Source organism: Diospyros lotus, chromosome 15 (genome assembly GCF_014633365.1).
Source record: "Diospyros lotus cultivar Yz01 chromosome 15, ASM1463336v1, whole genome shotgun sequence".
In the NCBI taxonomy this organism is placed as follows: domain Eukaryota; kingdom Viridiplantae; phylum Streptophyta; class Magnoliopsida; order Ericales; family Ebenaceae; genus Diospyros; species Diospyros lotus.
Window position 1 is genome coordinate 7814600 of NC_068352.1, and position 14714 is coordinate 7829313.

Consider the following 14714-nt stretch of genomic DNA (forward strand, 5'->3'; position numbering starts at 1 on the left):
TAACTTTAGGTGTGTATTATAGCTAAAATCCATTTAACTTTAAGTGTGTGAGTGCCCATTAGATATAATTATGTCTAATTGAATAATTGAAATTATGTGGTTTGTATTGCATCTTGTGAACTATAAATAACTCACTTGGTTGCACTTGTAAGGGGATTATTATTCTTGAATCAAAGGTTAGTTGTTTTCTTAGATATTCTCTTTGAGAATTGCTATTGTTCTTTCTTCTTTTCTCTATTGTTTTCTCTTGTGATCTTACTTTCTTTCTTTTTTCTCTTGAATTCTTATGTCATTTATTGTTACTTTATTATCCACCACCTAAATGGTCGGTTAATTTCTGCTATTTTAATTCCTGTCATTTAAATTTTGTTATTTAAATTATGCCATTTAAATTCATATCAATTAACTTTTAAATGGAAATGGGTAGTTAAATCCAATCTTGGGTTAACACAAGGACAGTGTCCAATGCTAATGATTCCCAAAGAAAGCTACGCTTTAAATGAGTGACATTAATTATTGAGAAATCATTAGGTTTTGATTGGAGCGTAAGCCTAACTTAGAGCTTTCATACCATGTATGGAGTTACTAGAACTGCAAATGCTATCATACCCAAACTCGGATGATTAATTTAGTTGTTTTGTGTATTAATTGCAATTGGATTTATGATAGTTGCTTAAATTAGAATCCCGCATATCATGTATGGGGATTGCTTAAACTAGAACTATCATCATCTCTAATTGCATTTAATAACAAGCCCTCATATCTGAAATTAAATTAATGTTGCTAATCTTGTCTGCTAAAAATTGGGAATCAACAGTTGGGGCTGAAATTGTCTTAACTCAAGTGCTATCCAATTTCATATCCTCACATTTAGTGTTTATTTCAACATCTGCATTACTTTATTTCCTAGTATCTGTTATCTAAAAATCCATAAAAAAATCTTGTTGCCAATTCATCTAAATGCGTGTGCCTATGTGTGACATTTTTTTTTTCGTTTGTCATAAATAAATCTCTCAGTGGACAATCTGGACTCATTTAGAAAATATAAATTTAAATTTGGACTACAACTGCACTCGTACACTGATGAGTATAAACCTCTGACCAAAATAAAAAATATATATATAAAAGTTTTAATGTGTTTTTTGTTATTGTGTTTAAATTGTAGGGTGAGAGTGCAGCCAAATTTTGGCGCCGTTGCTGGGGAGATTGAGACAAAAACAAAAAGAAAAAAAATAGAATAAGCATCTCTTGATAAATCTGTCTAAATAAAATTTTTACATATGAGTTCATGCATTGAAGACTGCCAAGTATGCCTATCTTCTATCATTTTATTGCCGATTGAGGACAATACGCAATTCAAATTAGGTGGTAAGGTGTACTTAAGAATTGATTTATTGGTGTTTGAAATTGATCCATTATGCAAATAATTTTGGTTAACTCGATAATATTGTCTTGTGTGATATATATGATTTTATTGGGCCCCTAAAAAATAAAATTAAATAAAAACATAATAATAAATAATAATAAAAAATTGAGAAAAAAAGAGGGAGATAGAATTGACGTTGGTGGTAGTCATTTTTCTCGGGCAGTGCAACCACACCGCCCTATAAAGAAAGAGGCACACTGCCAAATGTTGAAAAAGGAGGCACCAAGCGTTGAAAAAAGAAATGCCGAACGTTGAAAAAGAAGATGCCAGATGTGACCCTGCACTCGTGGCATGCCTTGAGCCAAGTGTGGTTGTAGGAATAGTGACTTCCAATGCCCTATAAGAGATCTCGTATCTACATGAGGCAAGCCACACTTCTTTGAGTTCAGTCTTCTCTCATTTGTGTTATTCTCTGATTAGGTACTCTCATCCCTTTTGTAAAGTTTATACTTCTTTACTTTCTTCTTATTATAGTTTTTTTTTTTTTTTTTAAAAAGTATCTTCAACTCTCAAAAATTCGCAAGTATTATCCATCTCTCCCGCAGAATGATTTGAAAAAAATTTATGCTGCTAGGTGTGAAAGACTTAGGCTGCTAATGCATAATAACATCCTTGAAGATATTCGTTAGTTGATTAAAGTAAAAGTTCGATTAGCTGGCAAAACTTCAGCTAGTTTTAAGCACTTCCCAGGCTCAAGGAAGAGTAGTTTTGCGAAAAAACGAAGAGCGAAAAGAGTAAATGGTTGTCACAAATGTGCTCGATGGACCTGTAACACATGATGCAAATCTGTGGGGTTTACGTCCGTAAATCGAGAAGAGAAAATTAGTTTCATAAAGGATGGACTGAGTAAGGAGTCTTTGGATGATATTCGATTGACTCTTGAGACGCATCCATGTGGAATAGTGCAAAGAGAACTTCTTGCTTTATGGACCTAGTTCATAAGTGACCACCAACGCTATAGTCTTGGGAATCTGTCTAAAAACGACCATGTTTGCCAATCTATAAGAAAATTAGATGGGAAGCCTATCCCACTTCATAGAAAGTGTTTAAATCATTTCTAGACGTAAAACCAGAGGAAGATGTGATCCACAATCACAACTACTTGTACATACGCATGATTTTTGTTTGTATTTATTTCTTGTTGAATTTTTGTATAGCTACTTTTGATCGCCAAACCTCTTTCCAGGGCATACATAAGGAACAAACATGAAAGGCCAGTTAGTTCGTCGAATCAATACCATATGTGTACTTTGTGGCTTTCAACTCGGGAGTGATATTTGTTACGCACTTGCAACAAATGAACTAGGTCAAAAATTAGGAGAGAAAAAAATTAATTTGGTATATGGAGGGGGAAGTCGTGGATTGAATGGTTATGTTTCACAAGCTGCACATCTTGGAAAATCATGTGTGGTAGGTGTAATGCCAAACCCTTTGGCTAAACCACATATTTCCAGGATTACATGCGGTCAACTTATAGAAACGACTTCTATGTTTGAGCGCATGACTTGTAAGATTTATCAGTCAGACGCCTTCATTGCTTTACCAGGAGATTTTGGAACACTTGAAGAAATCTTTTGTATAATCTCCTGGGCTAAGAGTAATCTCTATACCAAACCCATTGGACTTTTAAATGTTAATCATTTTTTTCAATTGGTTGCTCTCTTTTCTTGATCAGGCTATGGACCAAAAGTTCATTTCTCTTTCAGCAAGAAAGATTCTCATTTCAGCATTTGCCATTGAGGAGCTGCTAGAGAAATTACACGCTTGTGTTCCACAGCACGATCCTCATGAGTCTCAAATAGACTAGTCTAAGGTAATCAGTAACAAGCGCCTAAGGGGTCTGATTAATTTAGATTTATCACTGTGAGGAGTGCTCTTTATTAAGATGGCTGAGTAAGGAGTACTTTTTGCACTCTTAAGATGCATCTAATTATTGTACAACTTGTAGGATTTTTCTTGGTTGTTTTTCCTAAAAAAAAAAAAAAAACTGTGAAATTTTGTTAGGCAAGTCTATGATAATATGGCTGAGTAAGGAGTATTTTTTGTACTCTTAAGACGCATTTTGTTTATCTTATGACTTGCATGAAAATTTTATTTTAGTGTGAAAATATAAATATATATATATGATATGCTCATTTGTTTGTTTGAGTTTTAACAGTTCACAGTAAATCTATAGACTTGTGGAGTTATAGGTATTCCTAACAACCCTATTTTATTACTGTAATTCAGGTTGGGGGGTGTAAGGTCTAGTTATGAATTATCTGGTTCATGTTTAACTGTAAGTTTGCTATTACTTGCTTATAGTCTTGTGTGAATTGATTATCTTTATCTACTCTTATTAAAAAAAAAATGTGTGTTTTAAATAACGTTATTCCTAAAGCTTTGGAGTTATGCACTAATAATTGGTTAAGTTTGCAATACGAAACATGAATGCATTGATTTCTTATTTGAAAATGTATATGCATTAGAACAAGTAATTTGCATTCATTGGGTATTCAAAATTTAAAAATTGGTTATCGGTCATAAAGTCAAAGGTAATAGTAATTAGCTGATTAGTACACTGTATAATCCCTCAACAGAAGTGGAGACTATTATCCAAGTGAGTGTTTGAGCCTAATAACCATTAATTCTGAGTGAAATAACACTTACTCTAAATATGCTTTATTGTTTATCTCATATTTTTAATAGTTTCAAAACATCAAATTGCTTTGAATGTCTAGTATGATAGCGGATGAATTTGACTGGTTTCAAACTCTGAATTAGATGACTGAGTAATATCGTTTTGTAGAAGCATGATAGGGGGATCAAATTCTTTCATTTTGGGCCTTTAACCTTTTTCTTTCCTTAAATTAACTTCCATCGCTAGCCCATTTAAGACATTTGTAGTACAATTTCTTTTGTTATCCTCGTTTAACCCATAATCATATGAATTTTGTCCAACCTAGTGTGTTTTTTTTTTGGGAATTAGTCTATCTAGCTATTTTCATATTTAAAAAAAAAGAAAAAAAGAAAAAAGAAAAAAAAAGAAGAAAAAAAGTGAAAAAAAAAGAGAAATTCTCTTAGCTATTCAGCGGAATTGTTTCAAAATAAACGCTGACCCTTTGCATACTTTACCTTTTCTTTGACAACCCATATTAACCTCATAGCCCCATTACAACTCGGTCTAGTCCCTCTTAATGCTATAAATCATGTGATCTCAGAATTCGAGTTTGGATTAGGGAATCATGTTTAAATTCAGAAGCTATTCATTTAGGGCATTATTTCAGTCATGGAGCTATGTTAATTTTCCTATTCTTTCTTGAAAGTACGTTCATTGTACTTGGGATGGCATCGAGTTTGAATTTGTTTGCAATTTACTCTTATAACGGTGCACCCATTTGTGTATACACTTGAAGGATCGCTTTTATTGGAGAGAGTATCCGTGGTAAGGTTTGGAGTCGAAACTTTGAGGGAGTAGGGTGGTTTATTAATTATCCTGCTTATTGTTTCTGAGATTGTATGACCTTTAACCAAAAAGTTGATTTAGGATATTCGACTATATGCTAGATAACTTGTGTATATTCTATGCATTTCAATTTCGAATTTGAAATTTTTATATTCATGCAATTATTGTGAATAAATACTGGCCGATGTAAAATCTAATTGTTATGGGACTAGCAATATTTAAGTTGGGGAGTATGATTAGTGGTTAATTCTGTAAAAATTATGTTATAATTACACCCTTCTTTTGATCTTAAAATTAGCTTAAATTAAATATTAATATATATTTTATGGTTATATGTAAGTTTAAATTGAAAAATGAATTAAATGAAGTTCTAAAGTAAAATTTAATAATAATAATAATAATAATAATAATACATATATAAATATATATAATACATATACATCAATACACGCGTGCATGTAATATATATATATATGTACCATGTGTAATACATATATATATAATATATAATCTATTAATAACACTCAATTGCTTGCTTGAAGGCATGAAGAAGGTGGGCTTGGAGACTCAAATTGAATTGAAGAATGAAGAATTCAAACCTAGCCCATGAATAATTAAAGTCCAGCGCATGCCCATTAAATTGAAGGCCCAAGGCCCAGTACATGTTTAAGGCCCAACTTGAGCAACCAATGGAAGACATCATTTGGAGAAGGTCCAAAGCATTTTTAATCCTAATGAAGATCAAAAACCCAATTGTAGAAATTTTTTAATTTTTTATTTTTAAATATTTGTTTTATGAGTGTTTTATTATGTGTGTTTTTTAGCTAAAATCTATTTAACTTTAGGTGTGTATTTTAGCTAAAATCTATTTAACTTTAGGTGTGTATTATAGCTAAAATCCATTTAACTTTAAGTGTGTGAGTGCCCATTAGATATAATTATGTCTAATTGAATAATTGAAATTATGTGGTTTGTATTGCATCTTGTGAGCTAGAAATAGCTTACATGGTTGCACTTGTAAGGGGATTATTATTCTTAAATCAAAGGTTAGTTATTTTCTTAGATATTCTCTTTGAGAATTGCTATTGTTCTTTCTTCTTTTCTCTATTGTTTTCTCTTGTGATCTTACTTTCTTTCTTTCTTCTCTTGAATTCTTATGTCATTTATTGTTACTTTATTAACCAGTTAATTTCTGTCTTTAAATTTTTGTAATTTTAATTCCTTTCATTTTATTATCCACCGCTTAAATGGCCGATTAATTTCTGCTATTTTAATTCATTTCATTTAAATTCCGTTATTTAAATTATGCCATTTAAATTCCTGTCAATTAACTTTTAAATGGAGATGAGTAGTTAAATCTAATCTTGGGTTAAGACAAGGACAGTGTCCAACGCCAGTGATTCCCAAAGAAAGCTGCGCTTTAAATGAGTGACATTAATTTAAATTTCAGTATGAGTGTGTATTAATTATTGAGAAATCTCTAGGTTTGGATTGGAGCGTAAGCATAACTTAGAGCATTAATGTCATGCATGAGAGTTACTAGAACTGGAAAAGCTATCATACCCAAAACCAAATGATTAATTTAGTTATTTTGTGTGTTAATTGCAATTGGATTTATGGTAGTTGCTTAAATTAGAATACTGCATATCATGTATGGGGATTGTTTAAACTAGAACTATCATAATCTCTAATTGCATTTAATAACAAACCCTTATATCTGAAATTAAATTAATGTTGCTAATCTTGTCTGTTAAAAATTGGGAATCAACGGGTTGGTGTTGAAATTGTCTTAATTCAAGTGCTATCCAATTTCATATCCTCACATTTAGCGTTTATTTCAACTTCTGCCTTATTTTATTTCCTAGTATCTATTATCTAAAAATCTATAAAAAAATCTTGTTGCCAATTCATCTAAATGCGTGTGCGTGTGTGTGATATTTTTTTTCTTTTGCCATAAATAAATCTCTCAGTGGACGACTTGAACTCATCCAGAAAATATAAATTTAAATTTGGACTACAACTGCACTCGTACACAGATAAGTATAAACCTCTCACCAAAATAAAAAAATATATATAAAAGTTTTACTGTGTTTTTTTATTGTGTTTTAATTGCAGGGTGAGAGTGCAGACAAAAGGTTATCCTACTAATGTGACACTTTATTTTGATGGCTCATTTTATGATTTTTGGAAAAAAAGAATTTTTGTTTTCATGACATCCATTGATTGTTATTTGTGGAATATTGTGAAAAATGGTTTTATTTTAAAACCAAACATGGAATGGAATGATCATGACAAAAATAATTTTTCTTTAAATATTAGAGCTATGCATATTTTACAACATGCCCTAAGTGATAATGTTTATGCTAAAGTTTCTAAGTGCTCTATTGCTAAAGATATATTGGACACTCTTGATTCAATTTATCTCTCTAACAATTTTTGTATGTATGTTGATGAAAGTGTGTAAGGTGAAGATTCATTGAATCATTAACAAAAAGAGGAGGAAGAAAACTCAAAGCCCATCCCGTGCTTCATGGTTAAGGAAGAAGAGGAGATAACCTCTACTTCTACCTATGATTTTGATGATAATGATGATATTGAAAATGATCATGAGTGTAGTTCTTTGAATGCTAAAAATGATTATCATGATGCTTTTACAAATGAAGAGTTGTTGAATGCTTTAAATGAATTTTATGTCAATTTTGAAAAACTTTGCTTAAAGAACAAAACTCTTAAAAAACAATTAGATTTATTGTCAAATGAATTGGAAGTTTTAAAATCTAAGAATGAATATTTGCTTGCTTCCAATAAAGAATTTTCAAAGGAAAGAGTTTTGGAAGAATTTGAATTGAAATCCTCAAATAGTTTATTAAATGAGAAATCCGTTTTAAAAGAGGAGATTACAAATTCATATGATCATGACAAAGGTGTTGAAATTTTTCAGAGTCTAAGAGCAAAAGTCAAAAGCTCACATTTACACACCTATCATAATATTAATTGTTTTTATTGTTGTAAATTAGGTCACATTGCATACAATTGTCCTTTAAAAAGGAAATCATATTATGGACCTAAAATGAAATGGATTCCTAAGAAAACTAAGCCCACTAATGTTTCTTATACTAATTCTCAAGAATCCAAGCAAGTTTTGATACCTAAAATTTCTCATTTTCGTAAGAATGTGCATAAGGATAAAAAAATAATAATTTTCATAAAGAGGAAACAAAAATCATTTGCTTCACATCTTAACAATTGGTATTAATTTGTAAACAAAGGTTTTGTAAGAAACAATCCACATAGGTTTAAACAATTTTGGGTTCCTAAGGAGGAGCTCTAGGCTAACATTGGTGAACCCAAAGTGGTTTGGGCACCAAAATCTTGTGAATGATTTATTTTTGTAGATTTATTTGACATCCAATTGGAAGTTAAAGTGAAATCTTTGCGGATGAATCAAACATGAAGGAAAAGGGGATGAAAAAGGGATTTAACCCCAAATGATGATTTACCAACCAAGTGTAAGAACGATTTTATTTAATAAAATCTTAGTGGTATGTTTCTATCCCTAAATTCTCTATATTTATAATTTTTATGATTTTGTTGAAAACTTATATTGATTTCTAAAATTAAGGGAGAATTATAGTGTTTTGATATATGCATTGATTAAGGGGGAGAATAAAATTTGTTTGTGTGCTAGAAAATGTGTTTGTGGTAAATGGCCTTAAAACATAACTTGATTAGTGTTATCAATTATGTGATATGAATCATAAAGTATGCATTGATGCTAATTCTTGTAAGGTTACATGTCTAAAAACAAATGAGACAAAAATAATAGGTAATAGGATAGAAAATGTGTATAGATTTATTTTTTTCTAGTATAGAAAAATGTCTAGTATCATCTATTACTCAAAATTCTTGGATATAGCATAATAGGCTAAGGCATACTAGTATGATTATCATTAATGAATTATGTAGGTATGATCTTCTTAGAGGATTGCCTAATGTCAAATATGAAAAAGACCAAGTTTGTGGTGCATGTATGAAAGGCAAAGAAATAAGTATATCATTTAAGCTTAATAATAGAGTCACAACCTCTTAGTCTCTAACCTTACTTCATTTAGTTTTTTTGGACTTATGAGAATCCAAAGTGTAGATGGAAAACATTATACTCTTGTCATTGTAGATGACTACTTTAGGTTCATTTGGATAATGTGTCTTGCTTCAAAAAGTGAAACATTTAAGTCATTTAAAATCTTTTCATAAAGGTATATATATATATTTCAAAAATTAAAAGTGATCATGGGGAGATTTTGAAATGAAAAATTCAAGCACTATTGTAAGGAAAATGATATTGATCATAATTTTTTTAATGTTAGAACAAAATGAGGTAGTTGAAAAGAAAAATAGATCTTTACAAGAAATGGCTAGAATTATGCTATTTGACAAAAATCTTTTGGTCTAAGCCATTAACACCTCATGCTATATGATGAATAGGGATTTCATAAAGCCTATTTTAAAGAAAACCCCTATAAGTTATATAAAGAAAGAAAACCAAATATTTCATATTTTTGGTAGTGTATATTTTATCCTTAATAATAGTAAAGACACTATAGACAAATTTGATGGTAAGAGTGATGGAGAATTTTCTTAGAATATTCTACTCAAAGTAAAACATGTAGAGTATTTAGAAAACTCTTTTAGTAGAAGAATCAAATCAAGCTATAGTTAATGATCTGAGTGTTGAAGTTCTAAAACCTAAGGAAGAGTGTGATAATGAATTAGGTCAGAAATTTGAAAAATTCTCATTAGATCAAAAGGAATCAAATTTATCAAATGATAATATGGTTAAATGCTTAATGAAGAAAATGTAGCTCATAAAGAGAGAGAACCATCATTTCCAAGAGAAAGAAAATATGTGGAGGATAATGAGGTCATAGGAGATCCTTCTAAAGGAATTAGAACAAGATCATCTCTTAGAAATGAGTGTTAATTTGTTGTTTTTAAGGGAGCCCTTAAATGATGAAAGTTGAATCATTTCCATACAAGAATAGCTAAATCAATTTGAAAGAAATGAAGTGTGGCAATCGGTTCCAAGACCTAAGAATCACCTAACCAAATGGGTGCTTATAAACAAAATTAGAATTAAAGCTAGATTAGTAGCTCAAGGGTATAATCAAGGAAAATGAATAGATTATAATGAAACTTATACCCTCGTGGCTGGCTTAGAAGCATTAAAGATATTATTGACATTGCATGTCACAAGAAATTAAGATATTTCAGAATGTTAAAAAAAAAAAAATGCCTTCTTGAATGGTTATAAATGAGGAAGTATATGTGGATAATAAGCTATATAGAAGTATGATTAGATTATTCTTATATTTTATAACTAGTATGATTGTCTATATAGAAGTATGATTGGAAAAGGTAGCACTGGCTCTACTAAATGCCTCCAAAAAATTGAGGCCATACTTCCAAGCTCATTCTATCATTGTACTTACAGACCAACCATTGCGGAGTATCTTGCAGAAGCCTGAATGTTCTGGTCGTCTCACCAAATGGTCCATTGAATTAAGCAAGTACGATATACAGTTCCAACTCCAGTAAGCCATAAAGGGACAAGCTTTGGCAGACTCTATTGTAGAGTGTACACATTCAAGTGAGATAGGGGAGATAAGCAAACCGAATGGTTACTGTTTGTGGATGGGGCGTCCAGCTCACAGGGAAGCAGAGCCGAGATAGTACTTATACCCCCCGAGGGGGAAATGTTAGAATACTCTCTACGGTTTGCTTTCCCAAGCTCCAACAATGTGGAAAAATATGAGGCACTGATTGCTAGATTGAAGTTAGCACGAAAATTGAAAATAACAAAGTTAATTGCCCATAGTGATTCCTAGTTGATTGTTCAATAGTTCCATGGGCAGTATGAGACCAAAGAACAGGTGATGGCACAGTACTTTTGAAAGGTAAAAGACATAGAACAAACATTTTAGAATTTTCAGTTTGTATAAATAAATTGATCACTCAATGGGCACATTGATGCTTTGTCTAAGCTAGCGTCGACTAAAGAAACTACCAGGCGAACAATATTTGTTGAGGTGCTTCATTAACCAAGCATTGAAGAGAATGAAGTGACATGTGTTGAAACAGGAATGGATTGGCGAATGCCACTCTATCAATATCTGACTAGCAATGAACTACCTAATAATCCACTAAAAACAAGAAGACTTGGAATATGGCTGCAAGGTTCACCATTATAGATGGGGTATTATACAAGTGGGCCTTCACTATGCCATTTCTCAAGTGTTTTGACCCTCAGAAAGCCGAATACACTCTGGTAGAAATCCATAGTGGGGTGTGTGGTGAGCATCTGGGAGTAAGAGCCCTAGTAGCTAAGGTTTTGTGGGCAGGTCTCTTTTGACCCACGTTACGATTAGACGTGTTAAAGAAAGTCAAATCGTGTGACAAATGTTAGCAACAAGGCTCCAATCCAGTTCGCCCTGATATCTCAGTTACAACCTGTATTCCAGCCTGTACCATTCACCCAGTGGGGTTTAGACATTTTGGGTCCATTCCCACAAGCACCGAGTTAAAGGAAATTCTTACCGATAGCCACTGATTATTTCACCAAATGGATTGAGGCTGAGGCATTGGCCACCATTATGGCTAGAAAAGTGGAAGCAATGATATGGAAAGACATCGTGTTTCGGTTCAGGGTCCCAAGAATTATAGTCACAGATCATGGAAAATAGTTTGATTGTGACTTATTCAAAAAATTTTGTGATAACTTAGGGATTCAACTACATTTTCTTCATTGGCGTATGGACAGGCCAATGGGCAAGCGGAAGTCAACAACCGTACCATATTACATGGCCTAAAAACTTGTCTTGAAGGAGCCAAGGGAACATGGGCGGATGAACTACTGTACATTTTGTGGGCTTACAAAACAACTAGTCGAGTTGCTACCGATGAAACTCCATTCAATCTGGTGTATGGAATGGAGGCCTTGATTCCCATTGAAATTTTAGCTAACTCTCCTAAGCTGATGGCGTATAAGGAAGATAATGGTGGGGGGAATTTTGAGGCATTGCGTGAGAACTTGGATTTGATCGAGGAGCAACGGGACTACGTTGCCATGAGGATGATTGCTTATCATAGAAGAATCGTTGGTTATTATAACTCTCGGGTAAGGAATAAAACCATGGAAGAAGGCGATCTAGTATTTAGAAGGTCCACCGTAACCAATGCGCTCAAGGATGATGGGAAGTTACGAGCCAATTGGGAGGAACCATACTGCATACAGAAATTAGTTGGTCCCAACACATGCATTTTACTAACCCTTTCAGGGGAAACCCTCGGGAAGACGTGAAATTTGAATTATTTCAAGTTGTACATGAATGTCATATCTAACAAAGTATCAGCAATAATATAAGCCCTAATTGGGGCTATGGACATTGGCACATTTGGCCGAACCACGTAAAAAATGCTTATGTGTTCATTACTCTTATTTTGTTTGGCATATATTTGCGTGATTTTCTTACAGAAAGGAAACCCAAATACACTCAAACTCGTTGCCCCGTTCATAGCTTGACAACGTGGGAAAAATACATTTAAATCCATGGCCCCACTCACGGCTCGGCAACATGGAAAAAATTCATCCAAGCCCATTGCCCCGTTTACGGCTCGACAATGAGGGAAAAATACACCCAAATCCATTGCCTCGCTCTGTAATACCCCGGGAGCCCAGAGAAGAATAGTATATATCGAGGATAAGTAAAGAAATAAACAACACCAGCTGGATACATTTTGGGCTAAATATTGGCAAAGAATTCCCAAGTTAAGCGTGCTTGACCTGGGGTAATCCAAGGATGGGTGACCCCCATGGGAAGTTCGTGTAGGCCTATCAGGGTAAGTTGTTTCGATCCTTCCTATCGCTCGATGCGGGATGTTACAAGTGTTATCAGAGCCGACCCTTGGAGAAGGCGGTCCAATGAGGGCAAGGAGTGGCGCGGGGGCGCGAGGCCTGATCAAGGAGCAACTCCTGGCAGGCTTCTAGGATGGCAGCCTCCAAAGGGGAGAAGGTCTGGGACCAGTTGTAAGGTCGCATGATGAGGACGTTATGTGCTCGAGGGGGGGAGAATGTAATACCCTGGGAGCCTAGAGGAGAATAGTATATATCGAGGATAAGTAAGGAAGGAAACAACACCAGCTGGATACCTTTTGGGCTGAATGTTGGCAAAGAACTCCCAAGTTAAGCGTGCTTGACCTAGGGTAATCCAAGGATGGGTGACCCCCTGAAAAGTTCGTGTAGGCTCATCAGGGTAAGTTGTTTCGGTCCTTCCTATCGCTCGATGCAAGATGTTACACGCTCACAGCCCGATAATGTGGGAAAAATACACTCAAGCCTATTGCCCCGCTCACGCCCCGATAACTTGGAAAAAATACACTCAAGCCCGTTACCCCGCTCATGGCCCAACAAGGAGAGAAAAATAAATTCACGCCTATTACCTCACTAGTAGCCTAACAACGAGGGAAAAACCCAAACTGATTGCCAAAGATAGGGCCCGACATTGAAAAATAAATCCAAACCCTTCGTCCTGCTCATAGCCAAACAGTAAAGACAAACCTAAGGTCTGAATCCTATTAAGAAAATTGAGGAAGACGAATACCGAGAATAAAGACACAACTTTTATTGTTGAAAGGAAAATGGAAAGTATAAGATACATAAATAAAAAAAAATAACGCGGCTGGAATCTATTCACGAGAGCGGGATCTTCGGGATGAGCACCTAGTAGACCCAAATGATGCGACTGGAATCTCTATAGGTGCCATTAAAAGTTCCCCTTATTCAATTTCAATTGTATTCAGCACAGCTTCAACATCCTCATCGAGAGCCTTCTCAATCACTCCGAGGTCTTGCAGAACGTCTACCATCTCCTCACCTCCAGTGTTGAAGGGATATAGCACCCATGGGCTTGTTAGATTTTCCAAATCATTCACCATGAAAGAATCCAAATACAAAGAAGGACTCATGGTAGCATTTGGTTCAAACTGACGCCAGTCCACGCGGGTAGAATCCTTAACCTCTAGAGTAAGTATAAGTTTAAGAAAAGTCCCCCAGGATGCTGGGATTCCAAATAGGTGCGAGCTATGTAAAATTTGTACTTTAAAAAGCCTGTAGCGTACCTCACCTTCTTGTCTTGGCAGTCGGCCAAAAGATGATATTCCTTCACTGCTTCGGCTTGAATGGTGCGGGCCTCTCTATGGCTTATCTTTAGCGCAACCAAGTGCAAGAAGTGTTCTTATAGAAGTTCCTCATGCATGGCCATCGGCTCGACATTCTTTTGCTCTGCGACCTCCAACCTAGAGCACAAATCTTGAATTTCTCCCTGGAGACTCGAGGTGCCAACCTAAGCCTCAGAAAACTGAGCACTCATCCTCTTTAGTTCTACCTCCACATTTCGCTTCCCTACCTCCACCCAGGGAGCGTGACACTTCAGTTCTTGTCGTTCTTCATTCCAGTAAGATTGGTGGTTTCTCCACTCCGCCATCTGGGCCTCCTCTTGCTCATGATATGTCCTATCTCACGCATTAGAGGCAATGATCCCCTGAATCCCCAACATAAAAAAAATGGCTAATTAAGGAAGCCGCCCAGAAATCTTTGCTTAACAAGGGAAAGAGAAAATCGACGCACTTGCACTAGGTATTGTTCGACCTCATCTCTAGCCTGGGTATGGTTACTGCCAATAAACCATTGCTCATCTCAAGGGAGAATAGTAGAGTAAATAAGACGGGCACCGATCCCAAGTTGGAAGATAGAGCCTGTTTCTAGCACCCTAAGGGAAACTTGAAAGT

General features: G+C 34.6%; 1 protein-coding gene across 1 annotated transcript in view; it reads left to right on the forward strand.

Annotated features, from left to right (window-relative positions):
• The window catches only part of LOC127791557 (uncharacterized protein At4g26485-like), a 34448-nt gene extending 22220 nt beyond the window's left edge, over positions 1–12228 (forward strand). The window contains exon 4 of the mRNA XM_052321540.1: positions 11652–12228. Coding sequence (XP_052177500.1) covers positions 11652–12228 — 577 coding nt within the window. The remainder of the gene's footprint in view (positions 1–11651) is intronic.
• Positions 12229–14714: the final 2486 nt, after the last annotated feature.